The sequence below is a fragment of the Amborella trichopoda genome, chromosome 6 (assembly GCF_054954075.1).
Source record: "Amborella trichopoda isolate Santa Cruz 75 chromosome 6, AtrichopodaSantaCruz75HAP2 v2.0, whole genome shotgun sequence".
Lineage (NCBI taxonomy): Eukaryota > Viridiplantae > Streptophyta > Magnoliopsida > Amborellales > Amborellaceae > Amborella > Amborella trichopoda.
The window spans coordinates 44,920,876-44,944,488 of NC_142341.1; the positions used below are offsets into that span (position 1 = coordinate 44,920,876).

Genomic DNA, 23,613 nt, shown 5'->3' on the forward strand with positions numbered 1-23,613 from the left:
TTTAATATATTTTTTATATTTTATTAAAAACTTTTTTGTATTTTTTAAATTTTTAACACTTTTTTTTTATCACCTGGCACTTCTTTGGTTAGGCTGGTTTATCGGTTAGCACCCAGTAGCTGCCACCGGCCCCATGTCTGTTTAGCCGTTACGGTCTATTGGTTGCAACTTTATATAAAGTTTTATTTTATTTTTCTCCAAAGTGCTCTTCCCTTTGTCTGATTAATCGTTACGGTATATTGGTTGCAACCTTATATAAAGTTAGTATTTTATCTTTCTCCAAAGAGCTCTTCCCTTGGCTATAGCCATGAAAAGTACACTAGATATCAACTAGACGATAGTTAAAGAACGGTCATAACTCATAACTATCATCGCCTTGCCATACAAATAATCGATGGAAGGTGATGAAAAATTGTAGCAATCAACACGACATGACATTATGCTAATACTGAATGCACACTCTCCTAGCCATCATCTATCGAGTGGAGGATGATAACTCCTTTAAGATTTAACGGTGCCCCTGGATTGTTGAAGGTTGCAACTTTATGAAAACCACACCATTTACTAAATATACTCAAATTTTTTGGACATTTAATCCCTTTTCCTATATTATAGTAACTTTTTGTTTAGGGGTATTTTAGGTAATTATTCAAAGGTAAAGGATAAATTCATGATAGAAAGAAGAGCATTTATTAATTATAGTAGAAAATGAGATCATTTACGTGGGGGTATAACATCATTCACATGGAACATTACCCCTCCTAATGTCAAAAATACCCTTGCTCAAAACATTTTGTACTTTAAAATAATGGTAATTAGTGCCAAAAAATATAGAGTAGATTTAGTAAAGAACAATTGTTTCATGCGGATGGCATTATAAAGAGATGCAAATAGGTGGTCTATCTAAAAACAATTATAACTAACGGTCCAGATGTTTTTTTAATATAATTATTATTTTTAGTTTTCAATTTTTTTTTCATATTCATTATCTCTATATTAAAGATTATATATTCTCTAAAAATTAAGATCACATTATATTTAAAATATATATTTATTGACAAGCCCACATTTCTACATGTGCAGGCTCTGCCGCATGCTAATCACGTCTTTTAGTAAATGTTCACACACACACACACACATATATATATATATATATATACCTAACATAATCTATAAAAAAACTCAAATAAAATAGGGATTGTATACCCTGAGATTATTTATCTTATATATTTACTTTTGATATCAGGATGTCACAAGTACTTATAATCATCTTATGTAAAATCTGATAGCTTGAGTGTATCACAAAGTTCAAAAAACTTTCATTTACAATTTGAACTTGATCAATGCAATAAATTCAACCATCTAATTCCAAATTGAATGGTCAAGATTAATTTTGACTACTTTGTACTATAGGTAAATGGACTTATTTTACAATTTTTCAATAAAGTATCCGTTTCTAATCATTAACATAGTTACCTAAAAAGTAATGAAGTTATGAAATTTAAGGCTAACTTTTTTAAAAACCTTAAATACAACGAGGAAATTAAAATTTCAAAAACTAATCATTCTTGCTCAAGAAACACCTTGAATATTAGGAACGGGCTCAAAGCTAGGTGGACGGGGTAACGGGAAGCTATAGTGTTGCATCTTGAGTTCTATTCCTACCATAGGTAGCAGACCTCTTTCCCACTGAACTACCTAAAGAGGAAAAAAGAAAAATACGTTGAATAATTTTTATTTTTATTTTTTAAAGAGTTTTGATTTTAAATTTTCATTGGAATATAGGGTCAGATTTTAAAAACTTAACTAAACAAAAAGTTCTCACAAAGAATTTATATTTATTCCATGATAGAGAGTCAAGGAATATAATATGGCTTTCATATATTAACTTTTCAATAAATACTTGGTGAAAAAGGCCCACCCGATAATATTCCGATAAAAGAGAAGTTGTAAAAGAGAGTGAAACAAAGCGAGAGGAGAGCAGCACTCTTCAATGGTGTTTACCCACTGGGGTCTGCCCAAAGTATTTAGGCCCTTGGCCAGTGCTGTTATCTTATTTAATATCGTACACTTTTGCATATGGTATTACATTGGGACAGCATAATAGTTAATGGGTGTAGTTTCTAAAAGGTTGTAACCTTGAACAATCCAATTTAGGCGCACCTCTAAATTTTATCATAATGTGTGATTTTGGTGTAAAAAAATCTTAGGATTATCTGAAAACCTATTTTTATATCTATTTATAAAATTTTTAACTCTAAAAATGGTTAAAATCAAGTCGATCTATAAATAAATGAAAATCTTGAAAATGGATGGTCTAGAAAATGTGTTGCAAGATGCGTTATTTCAAAGACTCAAAATCTCTTTTTTTTTTTCATATACTACATCTTGATGTCGATATAGTCAATTAAAGAGTTTTTCAACATTAAAACAATCTTTTCCGATGGAGTTTTGAGGTATATATATGATTCTACATTTTAAGGTTGCAACCTTCTATAAACTTTTTCCATAGTTATTTGAGCAAAAACTTGACTAAATAAAAAGTTCTCATAGGAACATAACTTTTCGTATATTAGCTTTAAAAAGACCCACCCGATAATATACCAATAAAATTTAATAGTTTTTTTTTTTTAAACATGAAAATCACAAAAACAATAGTCGTCACTAAGAAAAAGAGTTGTTGTAAAAGAAAGAAAGACCGAAACAAAGTGAGAATAGTGCTCTTTTCAATGGTGTTTACCATCTAAGGTTTGCCCAAAGTATGTAGGCATTAGGGCGGCATTGCTATCTTATTTAATATCATATGCTTTTGCATATGATATTATATTAGGGCAGCATAATAGTTAATTGAGCAAAAACTTTAACTAAACATAAAGTTCTCATGAAACAGGGCATGTTTGATAACTGGAAGGTAGCATTGCTATCTTATTTAATATCATATGCTTTTGCATATGATATTAGATTGGGCAGCATAATAGTTAATTGAGCAAAAACTTTAACTAAACAAAAAGTTCTCATGAAACATGGCCAGTTTGATAGCTAGAAGGTAAATGTTCCCGGGAAATTGGAAGTTCTTCTTTGCTCGGAAGAAAGAAGTTATTTAAAGAAGTTGTGAGAGTATATGTTTGATAACTTGCTAGAATATTAAAGAAGCTCTAGGTACATGTGTTTGATAACCTATTGAAATATAAAGTCATGTTTATTTAATTAATATTTAAATATTATATATATATAATAATATTTAAATGTATAATATTATTTAAATGTTATTTTTATATTAGACATAAAACAATATATAATCGATGTGGTTTGTATAGAGCCGAGGCTCTAAACAATCAAATTACAACCCACCTTCAAATTGTATCGAGAAATGTGGTTTCTATATTAGAAATCTTTATGATAACTTTAAAATATATTTTCATCTTTAGTTATACAACTTAAAGCTTCAAAAATAGTGTAGTTCGAGCATATCTATGAAAATCTTGAAAATTAACGGTCCAAAATGTGTTCTAAGATGTACTGTTTCCAAACTTGAAATGTATTTTTTTCTCATGTCCATGAATCTTGATGTCGAGATTATCAATTTGATGATATTTGAGCATCAAAACAACCTCTTCTAGTGAAATTTTTGAGGTAGGCTCCAATTTAATTGTTTAGAACCTTGGCTCTATATAAACTATTTCCATGTATAATATATATGGTATCGTAAATATCTCTTACATATACAAATATATTATATGTAGAAAAAAGCTAGGGTTAGCCCACTAGCTCATATGATTATATGAGCCCAACGGCTCAGATTGAATCTGGGCCGATCTGACGATCAAAGATATCCGATAGTGCTTGAATTTTATTTTATTTTCTACAAATCCAAATTACTTAAAATTTTAGGTGTGTATTCTTCTCATCAAGGGGCACCTAATAAAAAAAAAAAAAAAATTCATAAAAAGCAAAATGATCAAAATCCCCCCAAAACTTTTTGGGGGTATTTTGGTCAATTTATTTCATGTAAAATATTTTTTTGATATTAATATATATATATATATATATATATATATATATATATATATATGGAAATAGCTGGGTTAGCCCACTAGCTCATATGAACATATGAGCCCAACGGTCCAGATTGAATCTGAGTTGATCTGACGATTACAGATGTTCAATAGTACTTAAATTTTATTTTTCTTTCTACAGATCTAAATCACTTAAAATTTTAGGTGTGCGTTCTTCTTATCATAGAGCACCTAATGAAAATATAAAAAAATTATTCATAAAAAATAAAATGATCAAAATACCCCCAAATCTTTTAGTGGGTATTTTGGTCAATTTATTTCATGTAAAATATTTTTTTTGATTTTTTTGAAAATTCACCTATTTTTTATAAACTCAAGCCTAAAATTTCAAGTAATTTAGATTTGTAAAAAAAAAAAAATTTAAACACTACCAGATATTTTTGATCGTTAGATCGGTTCAGATTCAATTTGATCTGTTGGGCTCATATGTTCATATAAACTAGTTAGTGGGCTAATCTCAACTTTTTCCGTATATATATATATATATATATATATATATATGTGTGTGTGTGTGTGTGTGTGTGTGTGTGTGTGTGTGTGTGTGTGGAAAACACTACGCAATGCCTACAGGCGAAAATGAACAGTGATTTCGCCTGCCTTCATCACCATCTAAAGTTTATCGCACGGTCACGATTATCCAGTAGTGTTTCATTTCTTCTTTTTTTTTACAAATCAGGATGACCTGAAATTTGGAACGTATATTTATAAAAAATAGGGAAATCTTTGAAAAATATATTAACAAATATTTTACATAAAAACAATTAACCAAAATACCCCCAAAACTTTTTGAGGGTATTTTGGTCAATTTGTTTTACGGATAATGTTTTTTATATTTTTATTAGATGTGCCTCAGTGAGATGTACTTACTCTCCAAATTCCAGGTCATTACTATTTGTAAAAAATAAATGAAAAATAAAACACTACCGGACAATCGTGACCGCGTGAGACGGTGATGATGGTAGGCCAAATCACTATTCATTTTCACGTATAAGTGTTGGGAAGACTTTTCTTCTATATATATATATATATATGGAAAAAGTTTATATAAGGTTGCAACCTTAAAATGTAGAATTACAGATGCACCTAAACAATCCATCAAAAGAAGTTGTTTTAATGTTGAAAAACCCGCTAATTGATCATCTCCACATCGAGATATAGAGATATATATAAAAAAGATTTTGAATCCCAGAAATAATGCATCTTGCAACACATTATCTAGACCGTTCATTTTCAAGTTTTTCATATGTTTATAGTTCTACCTGATTTTATCCATTTTTTGGAGTTTCAAATTTTATAATTAGATATGAAAAGGGATTTTAAGATAATCTTAAGAATTTTTTACATATATGATGATCAAATTTGGAGGTGCACCTTATATATATATATATATATATATATATATATATAAATCTTTCCAACGCCTAATGGCGAAAATGAACAGTGATTTCGCCTACTCTAATCACCGTCCAAATGTTCATTACACAGTCGCGATTGTCCGATAGTGTTTTATTTTTTATTTTTTTCTACAAATCAGACTGATCTAAAATATGGAGCATGTGTACATCTTAGTGAGGTGTAACTAATAAAAATATAAACAAAATAATTCATAGAAACAATTTGACCAAAATACCCCCATAATTTTGGGAGTATTTTGGTCAAATTGTTTCATGTAAACTATTTTTTTGATATTTTTTGTAGATTCTCCTATTTTTTATGAACATACACTCTAAATTTCAAGTCATTCTGATTTGTAAAAAAAAAAAATTTGAAAAATTAAACACTACCGGACAATCGTGACCGTGCGATGAGCTTTGGACGATGATGAGGGTAGGCGAAATCACAGATCATTTTTGCCTATAGGGCATTGCATAGTATTTATATATATAGGAAAATACTATGTAATGCCTATAGGCGAAAATGAACAGTGATTTCGCCTACCCTCTTCACCGTCCAAAGTTTATCGCACGGTCACGATTGTCCGGTAGTGTTTAATTTTTTATTTTTTTTCTACAAATCGAAATGACCTGAAATTTGGTTTCATGTGTTCATCAAAATAGGAAAATATACGAAAAATATCAAAAAAATATTTTTTATGAAAAACAATTGACCAAAATAAGCCTGAAATTTTGGCGATATTTTGGTCAATTTGGTTTTCACAGATAATTTGTTTTATATTTTTATTAGATGTGCCTCAATAAGATGTACATACACCCCAAATTTTAGGTTATTCTAATTTGTAGAAAAACATTTTCGTATATATGTATATATAGTATAAAACAACTATAGGATAATAATTTAAATATAAATATATGATATCGATAACATACTATAATATGTAATATAGTGTATTTTATATTTATTTTATTATATAATATATAATAAAAATTTATATTAATATTTTAAATATAAATTATATATATATATATATTATAATATTAATATATATAAAAATTTATTATAGATAATATATATTACATAATATAATATATTGTATATTTTATTTTATATTTATTCTATGAATATATATTTTTATTTTATATAATATTATAAATATTTATTATAGAAATAAAATGTATTATATATTATACAATAAAATATAAAACATATCTTATATTACATGAATATATTATATTTAATACATATATATGAAATATATTATATATTATGCAAATGTATAATAATAATTTAAATAAATATATTATATGTAACCTAATATAATATACAATATATTTTATATTTATTTTATTAATATTTACTTGTATTTTATAATATAATATAATATAATATAATAGAAAATATAATATAAATATAAATATAAGGTGGGAGGCAAAATGGGGTTAGAGGAACCAAGTTCCTCTTTAAGTTCCATCATTTTAGATAAAACTTTTTTCTCTTAAGCACAAGGGAATAAAAAAGTTCTACAAGGAACTTCTTTGCTGTATGAGTTTGTGTATCAAACACAGAACTTGTACAGTAATGGGGAAGTTCGTTCTTCATCCCCTAACTTCATGTTATCAAACACGCCTATAAGGAGTTTGCATTTATTCCATGAAAGGGAGTCAAGGAATATAATATAACTTTCATATATTAACTTTTTAATAAATACCTCGTGAAACATATGCAACTGATAGTATCACGATAAAATTTTCAATGATGATATTACAAAAACAATATTTGTCACTAAGAAAAAAAAAGGTGGTAAAAAAGAGTGTGAAACAAAGTAAGAGGAGAAATATCTTCGATGGTGTTTACCCACTCGGGTCTACGCAAAGTATGTAGGTTCTAGGGTAGCATTGCTATCTTTTTTAAGGGAAAACAACATAGAAGATCTATGTTTCCTTTGCCATCCAGCTGTCTAATTTTATTCAAGAGAGTCATTCACTGTTTGATCTTAGATCTGACATCTCAAAGTATATTATTTTTAGTTTTTTTTTTATACAAATTGTATGAATATGAAATTGGTACATGTTATCTGCTCAATTGGGTGCACTTATAAAAAATATTATAAATAAATTTTTGATAAGATATAATGACCAAAATACCCTTTAAAACTTTCAAGGGTATTTTGGTTATTTTATTTTATTAGAAATATTTGTTTTATATTTTTCACTAGTGCTAGTTTAATAGAGAATTGGACGTACAAAATTTGGTGTCAAAATAGTTTATAGAAAAAAAAAAGAAAAATAAAATAGTGTAGAGATATGACATTGTGATTGGGGCAATCTTAACCGTCCATTTAAAATATATAGTCGAATAAAAAGAAGTATATAAGTTTTATGTTGTAGAAAAAACATAGAAAGCTTGTCCTATATTTATTATCATTTGCTTTTGTATATGATATTATATTGGGGAAGCATAATAGTTAATTGAGCAACATTTGAATGAAAGCCATAGCCCATCAAAACACTTCAGAAGGAAAGTTACTTTTACCTCTTTCCTCTAGCTCTCCCCTAAAACAAAACGGGGAAAGCTACATCATCGTAAAATACATCTTCTTTCTCTGAATTTCTTGATCATCAAACGGGCCCGGTTTCTATGCGGCCAAGCCTGCATATGTAGAAATGCGGGCTTTTTAATTAATTTATTTTTGAGATTGATTTTAAGGCTTAAATTTTAAGGACATGTAATTTTTAACATGGAGATGATGAATATGAAAACATAAATAAATTCTAAATACTAGAAATGATAATTCTAGTAAGAAAACATTTGGACCGTTAGTTTCCATTGTTTTTAGATGGAACACCTACTTGCATCTATCTTAAGTACTTGCATCCATCTTTAAGATAGATGTTTTACACTTTTTGGACCGCTTATCTAGAAATATGGTCCAGCCTGTGTAAGAGATGTAAGAGTTACAAGTAAAACCAATGCTTAAAAATGCAGACAAGTGGGTTGAACCAGTGACCCACTTGTTTCGAGCCGACTAGGTGAGTTAGCTTGATCAACTCAATACGAAACAAAAAATAAAAAATAAATTTTTTAAAACAATATAATAAATAAAAGAAAAGAAATGTTTCTATGCTTCCCCTATAGTATAGAAGTTCTATCCTCCCCTACCATCTAGCCATCCAATTTTGATCAAGAGAGCCACCCGTTTGATTTTAGATCCGAAGTCTCAAAGTATTTTTTTTTATTTATACAAATTGTATGAATATAAAATTTGGTACGTGCCATCTTCTCATAGGAGCGCACCTATAAAAAATATTTAAAATAATTTTTTGATAAAATATAATGATCAAAATATCCCTTTAAACTTTTCGGAGTATTTGGCTCATTTTATTTTATTGAAAATATTTTTTTTATATTTTTTCGCTGGTTAGAGTTTAATAGAGGAATGGACGTCCAAAATTTGGTATCAAAATAATTAATAGAAAAAAAATTAAAAATAAAATAGTGTAGAGATGTGACAATGTTATTGGGGCAATCTTAGCCCTCCATTTGAAATGGATGGTTGGCTAAAAAAGAGAATAGAACTTCCATGCTGTAAAAAAATGGATGAATGGAATGTAAAGAAGCATAGAAAGCTTCCCCATAAAAGAATGTAAGGAAGAAAATTTTTGGATCCCAAAACAATCTCAAATTTGCCCATAACAGGTAGAGTTGACGACAAATCCATCCCAAAACTGGTGTATTTCAAATCCGCCTGACAAGAACAAAAATGTTTTTTTTTTTAAGAATGAAAAAACTCAACACTTTTGACTCTTGATCTTCGATCAAGGTTTTTGAGTGGAGAAATTGTGATATATATTTGCTAGAGGGCTCAAATGTGTATTTTGTTTTACACAAATTTCATGAATTTTGGGTGAGAAAATTTGGAGAAATCAAATAAATAGCGGATCTAGGGTTTTGAGCTAGAAAATGGTGAGTTTTCGCCAAAATAGGATGTTGTTTTTATATTGAAGATACTCTTTAGAGTAGGGTATAAAATTCTTTTTTCGTGAATTTCCTTTTAGAGTTCTACAAATTTATAATGAATAAGATCATGCACAAAAGACCTTTCTATACATAAACAAGCGGTACGATTTATTTCTTTTTAATTGTAACAGGATAGTTGAAATATGAAGGAAAAAGTTTATGAAAGGTTGACGCTTTAAATTGTAGAATTAAGATGCACTTAAAAAATCCATTAAAAAAGGTTCTTTTAATACTGGAAAACATGTAATTGTTGGTCTCATTATCGAGATGTACGGATATGGGAAAAAATAAAAGATTTTAAGTTTTTAAATTAGTATATTATCTGGGCCATCCATTTTGAAGTTTTCCATGAGTTTATAGATCTTCTTGATTTGAACCATTTTTTGAGTTTAAAAATTTTATGATTAGAGATGAAAATAATTTTTCGGGTCATCTTAAGAAATTTTGACACCAAAATTGCATTTCATGACAAAGTTTGAAGGAGCGCCTTACTTTAATTGTTTAAGGTTGCACCCTTATGCAAAGCAAACCCAAATACAAATTATCCTCTTTCTATAGTTTAAAAGTATTTTAATGCAAGTAATCTACCTGTGGCAAACCACCTACTTATTAAAGAAACTACAGATCAATATAGCGCATGGGAGTAACTTTCTTAGGACATTTTAAATACAAATGTAGTCACTTTTCTGTTTCACAGGAACTTTTTGTGAGTTACTCAAGACACGACACCTCACAAAGTGAACCTCGTCTAGTTCATAGATTTCTCCTTTCATGGTTTCATTAAAACCATTGCAGAATGCTTTGCAATGGTATAGCAGGTATGACAATGCTTTTGGTGACCGATAATGTGGAACTAAATTGGGATCTGAGTCCATGAGAACACATTTTTGAGTTCATGGTGAAAATACAGAAGAGAACATATGAGTTGAACGCCAAAGGTATGTTTCTTAGACGGGCATCGACAAAGTTTGTTTCTTAGAATTCATGGACTTACAGCAGGTCTTTTTAGAACTGCACCAGCTATAGCACCTGTTAGGGGTTTAAAAAAATAAAAGTTTGTTCGGTATGTCGTAAATTTTGTTGATAGAGGTAATAAGAGGCTTCATTTAGACTGTTTCTACTTTTAATATAGAAAAAGAATTTAGTATTGAGAGTTCAAGCGCTTTGGTTGATAGAGGTAAAAAGGGGTTCTATTTAAACTTCTACCAATTCCTCAACTAAACTTCAGTTTCTTGTTCGAAAAAGTCAGATTTGGATCATTATTTAGATGATGATTTGTTTCCTCGAGATGAATATAGAGCCTTTGACATCTTAAGTTGGTAGAAACATAATGCATCTATGTATCCTATTTTGTCTAAATTGGCTCAAGATATTCTGGCAATTCCTCTGTCCACCGTCCCTTCAGAGTTGGACTTTAGCACAGATGGCCTAGTACTAGATTGGTATCGTAGTTCTGTGCATCTAGCTACTGTGGAGGCTTTGATTTATGCACAAGAATGGCTCTGGGATTACTACCCTAAAGGCAAATAAATATTCCATGTCTTAAGCATTGGTATTATTTATATAATCATTATGTATTTTAGTTATGGTAATTACCAATTGATAGTTGTGCATCCGTCGAGAGTTTTTCATCTTGTATTGACCAAGAGATATAGGGATAATTCCTTTTTGTGTGACTATTCTAGTATAATTCTTATTTTTTTTATTCATGCAATTATTTAATCTCCCCATCCTTTTGAAATCACTTCAATGACTATTTTTGGTATAATTCTTGCTTTTCTTTTATTTGTATAAATTTTGTTGGTTTGAATTAGCACTCATTCCACATTCAAGATAGGTATTTTCCTGAAGATGATTAGAAACAACATTAATAATACTGAGAATTGCTGAGATTATTAGAAACAACATAACAATATTGAGAATTGTTGGGTGAATGGTAAAGGGATCTAAAATACCCATATATAAAACCCCATTCTTACCTGTTGTAGAGAGCATATGCGAGTATCAAATATAAAACATACCAAACTATTTTTAAATTTTGAAATAAAATAAGATTGTTTCAAAGTTTCCCTAAATAATTTTGTGACAGGCCTCTATTATCATGGACTACCATATATTTGAGTGCTCCTTCCATAGGTATTTAACCCATGGCCTTTTGCCCTATCCATGAATTTCGCATGGCCAAAGGGTGCATGTTATTCTTAGTCTATATTTTTTTCTTAACTGGTTGCTTAGTCACTAATCAAAGAAAACTGTGCTTAAGATGAATGATGATGTATGCCTAACATCTGAATTTAATTTAAAAAATACACTATCATGCCAAGGAAAGGTCAAATGTAACGATACAATTATAAAGCATGAATGACATTCATACCTAAACAGAAGTTTTCTATATGAAACTGCTAGGTGTTCGTCCAAGATGAGCTGAGCTAAATACTGAAATAACTAATAATTTATATATGTAAAGGTAAGTGATACTTCCATTAATATATGACCACCATAAAGTATGACTTGAATAAACTATAGGGAGAGATATCAATGAAGAAAAATGAAGATTTGGAAACATAAATATTTCTCATTCATTAGTTGCAGGGCAACCTCTGCATCATTCATGGCTTCCCGAGAGAGAAAACCCATCATCCTTTCCTCCTCTTTTCTTCTTCTTCTTCTTCCAACTTTGGCAGCAAATCCATACTCCATATGGTCTCAAAGCTTCGACTCCTTCAACTACTCTGTGATCTCGGAATTCGCCTTCCTGCACAACGCAACGATCAACCAAGGAGTTCTTCTTGTAACGCCTGATAACTTTGGAAATAGCCTCGGTGAGCCGTACCAGTCGGGAAGAGTCATGCTCAAGAAGCCCTTCAGGCTATGGAAGAATAAGAGTTCCTCTGCCTCTTCGAAAACTGTAGCTTCCTTCAACTCCACCTTTGTTTTCAACACCTTTCGCTTGGGTCGACCAGAGAGCGAAGGCCTGGCTTTCATGATTGCCCTTGATTTCGAAATCCCAACAAATAGCGATGGGCAGTGGCTCGGTCTCACCAATTCCACACTTGACACGAATCCTGTTAACCAGTTTATTGCGATAGAGTTCGACACTGCTAAACAAAGCTTTGATCCTGACGACAATCACGTTGGGGTCGTTGTGAACAGTGTTATTTCGATCAAGACTGCCTCACTTACGCCTCTCGGTCTGAATTTGACAGAGGAAAATGGTGCGAGTTTCATAGCTTGGGTTGAGTATGACGGCTCAAATCGATCAATAAAAGTTTTTGTAGAGAAGGAAGCAAAGGGAGTGAAGCCTGAGACTCCAGTGCTTTCCTACGACATAGACGTATCGAAATATATCAGCGAAACTTCATATTTTGGGTTCTCGGCTTCGACTGGAGAGAGCGCAGAGCTCAACTGCGTGCTAAAGTGGGAGATATCTGTCGATGAATTGCCTGAAGGGGCTTCTTGGATTAAGAGGGGGATGGTTATTGGAATTTCATGTTTTTTTGTTCTGATATTCATTGGATTATTGGGGATTTTTATTCACAGGAGGAGGAAGAGATTTGTGAAAATTGAAGAGAGAAGTTTTAAGAGCACGTTGAAGAGGCTTCCAGGAATGCCAAGGGAGTTTGGGTTTGGGGAATTGAAGGAAGCGACGGGTGGTTTTGCGGAGGAGTTGAAGCTTGGGCAGGGTGGGTTTGGGAGTGTTTACAGAGGGGTTTTGAAGAGAGAGGGAGAGCAAGAGATGGTAATGGCGGTGAAGAAGTTTTCGAGAGAGGCCACGCAAGGGAGAAACGACTTCTTGGCCGAGCTCTCAGTTATCAATCGCCTGCGCCACAAGAACCTCGTCAAATTACAAGGTAATAACTCTCGTTGCTCTGTCTCCAGTGTCCGCAAATCGGAACAGTTTATAAAATGTAATGTTTTTCATCAATTTGTCGTGAAAGTGTTTTGGCCATTAATATTTATTTTTACATTTTTTTATATTTTTTTTTAAAATTTCAAAAATACCTAAGGGCACAAATCAGATTTTTAAAAATCTAGTTTTTCATTAATTTGAATGTACTTTGTTTAATCATCTTTTAAATATACTTTCATAGTTTTTTCGATTTTTTTGTATTTTTTAACAAGACTTATCTAATTAGGCCGGTTGAACCGTCTAGTTGAACCTGTTACCCTGGCATGGCCCTTGGCCGATTTGACACTTGACTTATACTTACTCTTAAATTTCTTTTTTCTTTACCATTTCGTGAGATGACTGGATCACAAACAGGGCAAGTCTTCTTTGTTTGGTTTTGGAACAAACTTAAACGGGTTTGATCCGTTATCTTCCCTTGCACAAAACATATGTTTCACTCTTGGGATCAAAGCCTAATTGATTGCATTCCTCCATGCATATGTATCTCTTAGATGGGTCGAGCATGGACAACTCAGGGTCTATGAAGATTCGAACCCGAGGTTCATTTACTGGTTCACTCAAATTCAGATCTTATACGTCGCCAATAACTAGTTACTGGTTTATGTGGTTCGAACAAGGAGCCGATTAAGATCCATCGGAATAGACTGATTTCAAAGAGAATCCACCAATACCTTTCAGAACATTATATTGAATTATAGTATTCAATGAGCCCCTAAAAGGTTCAGTTAGAGAGGCAAGACGATTACGGCATATCCCAACTGAATCGCTGAGATTCGAAGCCCTTGGGCAGAGTGGTTAGGGCTTTGAGGGCTACAACAAAATACGCAATGTTCGAATCCCCAAATTTTCTTTCTCTGCTTTCATTTGAAAAATAATAATATTAAGAACAACAAGAACAATAATAATGGGAAAATTGGTCGTCAAACATCAGATATTATGTGGCTTCAGGTGAAAATTTAAAATTTCGACCAAATTTGGAGACATTTGAATCATGAATCCTACCTACTAATGAAAAGAGTCTTTTTACTTTCAGGATGGGGTCACAGAAAAGGAATGCTTCTCTTGGTTTATGATTGCATGCCCAACGGAAGCCTAGACAAACATTTACATGGGCATGGCTCCTGCCTAAGCTGGGATCAAAGGTACAAAATCCTTAGCAATGTTGCCTCGGCATTGCACTACCTCCATGATGAGTATGACCACAAGGTATTGCACCGTGACCTCAAGGCAAGCAACATCATGCTCGATTCCGACTTCAATGCACGTCTCGGTGACTTCGGTCTCGCTCGCATACTTGACCAAGAGAAAACCTCATATGTGGAGGCAAATGGTGTTCCTGACACTCTAGGGTACATAGCACCTGAGTGCTTTAGTACTGGTAAGGCCACACGTGAGTCTGATGTCTTTGGCTTTGGAGCTGTAATCCTTGAGGTGGTGTGCGGTCGTCGCCCCTGTCACACCACACTCGTGGACCATGTTTGGGCCTTGTATAGAGAAGGACGTGTCCTAGAAGTAGTCGATCATCGACTGCACGGAAAATATGACCAAGATGATGCTCGACGGTTACTACATCTAGGTCTTGCATGCTCCCATACTAAGCCCACAGAGAGACCTAGGACTGAGACTATAGCTCAGGTTATTGCTCGGTCGGTGCCGCCTCCTTATGTCCCACCATTTAGGCCACTACTTGAATTGGATGCCGGTTCATCGACTGCAACCAGCACCAATGGTTCCCTCTCGACCACTCATCAAATCAGCAGAGAGCACCACAGCACAAAAGTAAGAACTTAACTTCGAAGTCAAAGTCCAGGTGCTTTAAATTAATGATGTAAGTACTTTACTTGGAATGGAGTATGGAATTTGTTTTACCTCTTGTGGCAGGATGATTATTTCCACTAAAAAAGAGACCACAAGGCATAGGAACTAGCTGCAAGTAGGTATGGGAAATCGGTCGAGTTGACCCTCGGATCCAACGGATTGACCCGATCACCCCACATTTTACTGGATTTGGATTCAAATAGTGAACCCAACAAGTTGGGTTTGGGTCCACTTGAACTTGATCCTAACCGAGCTGGCACATGGCTGGGTCCAACTTGGACCCCTACAAGGTCAGGTCCATTCGGGGTTGGCGTCAACCCTGAGCCACCCAGTTTACAGATGTATAAGGCACATATAATATGTAGTGACTATGCATTATAAAATACATAACACAATTTTTTAAGGGTGTGGTTTCCATGAGGTTGCAATCTTAATTATATGTTTGTAAGACGTACTATTTTTGGGGCCTCAAATCATGTTTTCTTTCGTAATCATACATCTCGATGTCGAGATGCTCAATTAGAGGGTTTTTCAACATTAAAATAATATTTTTTGATGGATTTTTGAGGTGCATCTGTAGTTCTACATTTTAAAGTTTCAACCTTATATAAACTTTTTTCATTTTTTAAATATATAGAACTTATGCATTATAAAATTATAAAAGATGTATATATATTTTATTTCTAGACCCATACCCAACCCCAGCCTAGGTCGTATTTGTAAAAAAAATTGAATTTTTTTCGAGTTTCTAACAAAAGTTATTATTGTGATAATAATGTATGGATTTTCTTAAAATGATTACCTTATCTATAATAAATTTGAATTTAATAATAAAACATATCCCAATTTAAGTAGGAAAATTGTTTCATGCGGGCTGGACCGCATTTCTACATATGCGGTCCGCAAAGTGTAAAGCATCCATCTTAAAGATGGATGCAAGTAGGTATTTCATCTAAAACAATGAAAACTAATGGTCCAAATATTTTCTTACTAGAATTATTATTTCTAGTTTTTAAAATTTATTTACTTTTTCACATTCATGATCTCTAGGTTAGAGATTACATGTCCTTAAAAAATTAAGTCTTAAAATCAATCTCAAAAATAGATTTATTAAAAAGCCCGCATTTCATATGCGGGCTTGGCCACATAGAAACCGGGTCCATTTAAGTAAAATATCATTTCCCAATAGTTGTATTAAATTATGAAAAATAGATATTATTATTATTCTAACCACAACAATATTATTTTTAGAATCATTTAAAAAATAAAATTTTGGAAATTTGATTAATAAAATGAGTTAAAAATTAAAATTAAAATTTAGAATAAATAAGGTTTTAGTGTGGTGGAGAACATATTATTCATTTACTTGCGCCAAACCCAATCTAGGATTATTTTTAGGACAACTAGGCGATGTAAGATCTTCAACCTAACAAGTAACCACGGGTAGGAAAAATAAAATAAAATAAAAAATCTCTATACCTCTCAAAAATATAATCACTATCCTAATATCCCCTCAAAATATCAAAATTGCTTTTACAACATAGAGTTTTCCAAAAAAACATTATTCCACACACCCTTGTACCATGTTCCGCACATTTTTTAACTTTAAACCCTCATCTTTGCGCTACAAAAAATTATATTCCCATTGTTTTTTTTGTTCTACAAATTTTTTTTAATATAAGCCGGTCCGATGTATTTTCTGTGAGACCCGTAGAATTTTAATATACGACGCTAGCTCGGCACATGTTTTGTTAAAAGCTGACCAGGAACATTCTTGTGCTAGACCGGCGTATTTTAAAGATGAAAAGGGTCCGGCACATTTTTGTGTTAGGGGGCAGTATGGCTAAAATTATGGTGAAGGGGTATCTGTAATTTTTTTAAAAGTGACGCAACCATTCAAATTTTAAAAAAAAAAGAAAAAAGAAAAAAAAAAATATAAATCCAAGTCTACAATTACCTAAATATTTTTTTTTACTGAAAAAGAAAAAACTAGGTATTGAACCAAAGCCAAGCTGTAAATTCCCTATGTCAAGCGGTCCGTAATTCCTTTGATCATCTTTATGATTTGGGTCCTAGTATATAGTGGTTACCATCTTCTCCATCACATCAGGACATTGGTTTCCCAATGCCACTCAATGGTTCATTGTCTAGTCCAGTGTATTGTACTTTGACCTTATGGGAATTAATTTGTGCGTGGTATGCATAAGGTTGCCACCTTATTAATCAAAATAGGATGCATTTCCAAACTTTATCATCAGATGTAATTTTGGTGTAATTTTTTTTTAGGATTGTTTGAGAATTTATTTTCATCTCTAATTATAAAATTTTAAACTCCAAAATAGTTCAAATCAACTAGATCTATAAATAAATGAAAATCTTCAAAATGAACGGTCCAGATAAAGTGTTACAAAATACGCTATTTTTTAGACTCAAAATTTTTGTGTGTATTTATATCCAAATATCTCAATGTTGACATAATCAATTAGAGTATTTTCCAGTATCAAAATAACCTTTTCTGATTTTTGAAGTACAACTATTGTTGATGTTTTGAAAATTCATTGGAAATCTTACTCTATTTTTAGAATTTTAAAAATATAAAATGGTTTGATAGGGTTTCAATAATTCATCCAAAGTTGCACTTCAAGTATTGGAAAAACTTTGCATCGATCATCTCGACTTGAACATTATGTTTGTGAAAATAAATTAGGATATCAAGTTATAAAAATAGTGTATATTGTAACAAATTATCTTGATTATCTATTTCTCTGTAAAATTAAGTATTTATAGATCTGTAAGATCGGTATAATTTTTTTAGTTCCAAATTTTATTGTTGTTGTTGGAAATTCATTTTAGAGCCATCATGGGATTTCCTTTGCCGAAAGTGCTTTTCGGACGAAGATTTGAGATGAGGCTTTATTTTGTTTTCATAAATCCTAGGCCTTAAAGAAACCTCATCCTTTAAAAATAGTTCTTTATATTTCATATTCTATACATAAGTCCAAATATTGAGAGAAATTTTAGAGAAATGGTTCTTTATATTTCGTCTTACATCCTTTAAAAACAGTACTTTATATTTTGGCGTACTATGCCCTCAGGAGTAAACTATACATTTACTCCCTTGGGCAATACGCTTAGGATTTTTTTTAATTTGAAGTTTTGAAATCATCTAATCATAACTAGATGATTATTTTCAAATAAAAAGTTTAGATTCTGAGTTATTAAAAATCTAGATCTTTCGCTTCAAAATTGGATAGTCCTAGTACAATCTTGGAATGCCAATATTTTTAGGCATATAGAGAGTGAGAGATCTCTTCTATTTTTTTTATTTTCTTTTTTTTCAATTGAGGATGATCGAAAAAGTACCTTGAGAAATTGATTACACAGGGTTTCTAAGTGTGTTTACCAAACATGAGAAAAAACACACGTGAACCAATCAACGCCTCAACGTGCTCAACATTTTTTATGTTCATTACCCTTCTTTTCTTTAAAACAAACATTTTTTAGGGTATTTTTCATAATGAGGAGAGGTAAAATAGATATTTATATAAAAAGTTAGGGTCATTCTATTTACGATAAAAAACTATTAATGATTTCGATGTCACACATCATGTAGATAATATCATTCTCCACTATAGTTAATAAATGTTGTTATTTCCATTAAAAATTTATATTTGGAAAAAATTTATATGAGGTTGCAATCTTAAAATGTAGAATTACATATGTACCTAAAAAATCCATAGGAAGATGTTGTTTTAATGTTGAAATATCCTCTAATAGATCATCTCGACATTGAGATGTATGAATATGAAAAAATAAAAGAAAAAAAGATTGAATCCCAAAATAGTGCATCTTACGACACATTTTTCAGACGGTCCATTTTCAGGACTTCCATATGTTTATAGATCTAATTGATTTTAGTCATTTAGGAGTTTAAAATTTTATAATTAGATATAAAAATAGATTTTTGATAATTCTGAACAAATTTCACCTCAAAATTGTATGTTATAAAAAAAAAAGATAATAAATGATTTAAAAAAAAAAAAATGTGCCCGGGCTGAACTAGCCTAATACCCCTAGCCTGGCCTAATGGCCCAAGCCCTACTTTTTTACTGATAGGCCACCTGGGCCATTGCCAGCCTCAAATTTCTTTCATTTATCCGAAACCTTGTGCTACGTTAATGCCGCCAAAAAAAGCATCAAAACCACCCAAAACCAAAAATGCGAAAAAAAATAAAAAACAATTTTAGTAAAATTAAACATACAACTAAAAATACACATCATAAGAAACTGAAACTGACAGGAAAGATTAATTGATCAATTAAAATTCTTTAATTGTATACATCATTTTGAGTCCCGTACATGATGGAAAAAGAGGAAGCCGTCTCCTTTCCTGTAAAATAAAAAAATAAAAAACCATGACTCCCCTCTCTTCTAATATCTACAGATTATGAACCACCGAAGAAAAAAAAGAAAAAAGTGAATAAACCAGAGAAGAGAGAAACTCAGAGTAAATGGAGCTCACCCAATCTAAAGATCACATCATCTGAGCCGCCCGATTCCTCCAACACCTCCATGATTTGCCTGAAAACTCCAACGTTGCATGGGATCCTGAGCACCCCCACATGGTCGTACCCGTACACTTGAGCCGATCTTTTCAATAACTCGGAAAATACCGGATGGTTGAAAACGTTGGCGCTCACCGCGAAGCTCTCCATTTCCTCTCCCACGAGCACCGGCACGCACATTTCCATAACTTTCCGGCTACTTTTTGGCTCTTTTTTCCAGCAAATTTTCTGCCTGTTCTTTGCATTTTTCCGGTGGTCTTTTAACAGTTGAATTTCAGGACAGCAAACCTTTGAGCCTTCCATCAACGGCGAGCGGTCGCCGGAATCTGATCGGCAAAGGGATTGAGGAGAGTTGAGACGCGATAACCGTCGGATCAGTTCCTTCATGGTCGTCGAGAGGGAATCACCGTCCGATCCTGGGCTTTGATAGAAAGAAAACTCAAAATGTTCGAATTGTGGGAATGAAAATTGGGATCTGTGATTAAATAGAAGCAGAGGAGAGAGGGAGTACGGTTTTTCGGTACAGAAAATTCACGGATATACGGGCCACGTGAATAAAATCGGACGGCTCTGATGCTTGCTAAAATTCCCTTATCGTTTGTTACGTTAAATTTAGGAAGGGCGTGTTGGATTTTGGCTTTTTTGGATGGGAACAGGTAGGGTGTGATTTAGGGTTGTTATTGTTGCATGTCCAACTCCTGTTGTTATTGTTGGGGACCCAGTTGTCCTTTTTTTGCTCGTCAGCCTACTCAAGAGGTTAGGTTTGGTTACTTACCAAAACAAGGCCTCCTTAAGGCGTATCTCATTTTTTCCTTGAATCAATTCCCTGTCCCAACTCATTATTCATAATTAAGAGTCTTAATTTAATGGGAAATTTATGTACGGATCGGGTTTTAGTCTCATTGTAGCCAAATGTCTCTAAAATAGGTTGTTGTTACTTCAAAAGTCAGATCTTTAAATTTTTCAATTTTTTTTTCAAATTTACCCCCGATGGACTGCTTAAAAACCCCTACACTCTATGGTTTTTACCATGTTTGCGTGCAGTTCGTGATTTTATTTACGTAAATTAAGCGATTTGATGTTAGAATGATCAGACTGCATTATGTTAATTTTTTTAGGTGAACTAAACGATCCGATGTTAGAACTATCAGACCGCATTCTATTGATTTTATTAAAGTAAATCAAGCGGTCTAATATTTGAATCATCGGACCGAATTCTGTTGAATTTTTTTTATGTGAAGCAAGCAGTAGTAAGCCCCTTGACTCCCATTGTGTTAGCTAACTCTTTCGATAGTGGCAAAAGTGAGGGCTATTCAGCTAGATCATGACATGTATACATCTTGGTCAATCCCAAATTGATGAGCAAAACAATGGGGCCAAGCTCACAATGTGCAATGGGAGGCTGCCATGTCAAGTTGAAAAGGGAAGTCCTTGTCAAGATCCCCTCTGGGGCTTGAATTGAGCCCAATGTCTAGGGAATTATGTGGTTCAACTTAACAAGAACTGCTTAGTATGTGGTCCGATGGTTTTAACATCGAACTGCTTAGTTCATCTAAAAAAATATCAATTGAATGCGATTTGATGGTTCTAACAATGGACCATTTAGTTCACTAAACAAGAGTATAGGGGCAGATTTGAAAAAAATAAAAAAAAATTGCAAATCCGTCTTTCCAAGTAAGAACGACCTGTTTTCGGGCCATTTCTTTATAACGAGTCTAAAACCCAATCCATATGTAAATTTCCCTAATTTAATATCCAATGCCATTTTTTATCATTTTACCAAGTCAATGGACTTTTTTCTTTTTTTTGGAAAAAAGTTTATTTAAGTGCTAGGCTCTAAACAATCACATTAAAGCGCACGCCAAGAATTTATTAAAACAGGTTGTTTCGATGCTGAAAAAATCCTCATTTCGATCATTTCAACCTCAAGATGTATGGATATGAGCAAAAAAAATGTTTTCAAGTATAGAAAATAGTGCATCTTATAATATAGTGTCTAGAGAGTCAATTTTCAATATTTTCAAGTGTTTACAGATCTACTCAATCTACATTATTTTTTAACTTTAAATTTTATTATTAGAAATAAAAATAAAATTTCAATCATAAAGATTTCTAATAGTAAAACAACATATTTTGGCACTATTTAAAGGTGCACCCTATTTAATTGTTTAAATCCTCTGTCTTATACAAACCACAACCTCATTTTTTTGGTAGTTCATTGGGAATGTAGCCACTTATCTATGATATAAATTGATTTTGATTTTTAGCAATTTACACATGGACATAAATAAAATACAAGATGGGTCATTTTGTGGCAAAAATTACACAAGGAGTCAATCAAAAGATCATTTTTTATTTATTCTCAAATTGCCCATCGGTTTGAGGATTCCATCATCGGTCAATTTGTTATTTTTATTTTTAACTTTATTATTTTTTTCCCAAAGTAGGATTGTGGAGTCATGTTCAATGCAGTCCGAGGATGCCAACCTCGAACCACCTTCTAGAGACATGTTCAATGCGGTCCAAACCTGCCAACCTCAGACTGCCCTAACACAACAAAACAAGGAGTCCAAGGATGAGAACCTCATATTACCCTAACATCACCACATTAAGACATTGATTTTCTCCCCTTATTTTCAATTCAATATATGACGCTCCCCCAACAGTTTTTCCCCAGAATGATGAGGCGAAGGGGATAGGTCATGTCCCTTTTGTGGATCTTGGAATGGGAATGTTCACGGTAAATGTTAATTCTTTGCTTGTTGGATATTTTTCTCCCCTATCTAATGATTTTTTGAGTTGAACAATTGGGCAAAAAGAGCATGAGGTTTGTCCTATGAACATGTTGTCAAGAAAATGGGAGACAATCGGTGTGTTTTCTATCTGCTATCGACGAAAGAGGCACATAATGCTCTTGTTTGGAGACATTGGTGGATTCGAGGTAAGCTTTTATCCATGAATCCATGGAATGTTTCAGATCATGTTTCCGATGTTCCGAAATACGTTCAATGTGTTAAATTTTGGGGGGTACCGCTTCATGCTTGGAATTTGAGGGTTTTTCAAAGGTTGGGTGTTGAGTGTGGTTCTTTCATTGGTGTTAATTGGAATCACTTAAAAGGTATTGACAGTTCTTTTGTAAGATTAAAAGTTACCAGGAATAGTTTGTCCCCATTACCAAGGAAAATAAGATTATGGATTGGTGGAGATGATTTCTTGATTGACATGTCATTTTAAGATTTGAATCTTGGGGGGGTTAAACGATTATCAATAGGGGTAAAGGATGGTAAAAAAGAGATTCAACATGATCGTGGGAAAGAGGATTGGCAGGTTGTTAGAGGTAAGAGTAACAAAAGGAACTTTCAAAGTACTGGTGTTGCAAGGGCTCGGATCTCAAACGACGCCATGACTGATCAGATGGGAACACCTTCCAAACTTTCTTGGCCACATGGCATGGCAAGAGGGAGTTGGTGGGTGATGGAGGGAAGAGTCGTTTTGTTGACATTTAAAAATATCGTATGTCTTGGAGACCTGTTAGAAAATTTTATAAACACAACGATTATATGCAGGTTAGATTAGAATGAGTAGATTGCCTTTCAAAATTAGAAAAAGGTAAGCCTTATATCTCCGCAAATAAATCAAAAGAGATTACAAAGGTCAATGATGGGATTTTGAATCGGTGATAAGGAAAGAGATTTACTTCTTGGGAAAGTACAAAAAGGAGTTGGTACTTGGTAAAGTAGGATCCAAATCGAGGTTGATGAGGACAAGTGTAAGGGTGTTTTGATAGATGAAGAGAGTGAACAGGATTTCATTGGTTGTGCAAAGGGTG

General features: G+C 32.6%; 1 protein-coding gene and 1 non-coding gene across 2 annotated transcripts; one reads left to right on the plus strand and one right to left on the minus strand.

Moving 5' to 3' along the window:
- The first annotated feature begins 11,949 nt into the window (after positions 1-11,949).
- Positions 11,950-15,267, plus strand: LOC18442751 (putative L-type lectin-domain containing receptor kinase S.5). The gene is made up of 2 exons (XM_011628185.3): positions 11,950-13,342; positions 14,435-15,267. The coding sequence occupies exons 1-2, from the start codon at positions 12,040-12,042 to the stop codon at positions 15,190-15,192; spliced, it is 2,061 nt and encodes a 686-aa protein (XP_011626487.2). The 5' UTR covers positions 11,950-12,039; the 3' UTR covers positions 15,193-15,267.
- A 4,454-nt stretch (positions 15,268-19,721) lies between these two features.
- On the minus strand, positions 19,722-20,171 carry LOC18442752 (auxin-responsive protein SAUR71). The gene has a single exon (XR_016058583.1). It is a non-coding gene; the product is annotated as an auxin-responsive protein SAUR71 (transcript).
- Positions 20,172-23,613: the final 3,442 nt, after the last annotated feature.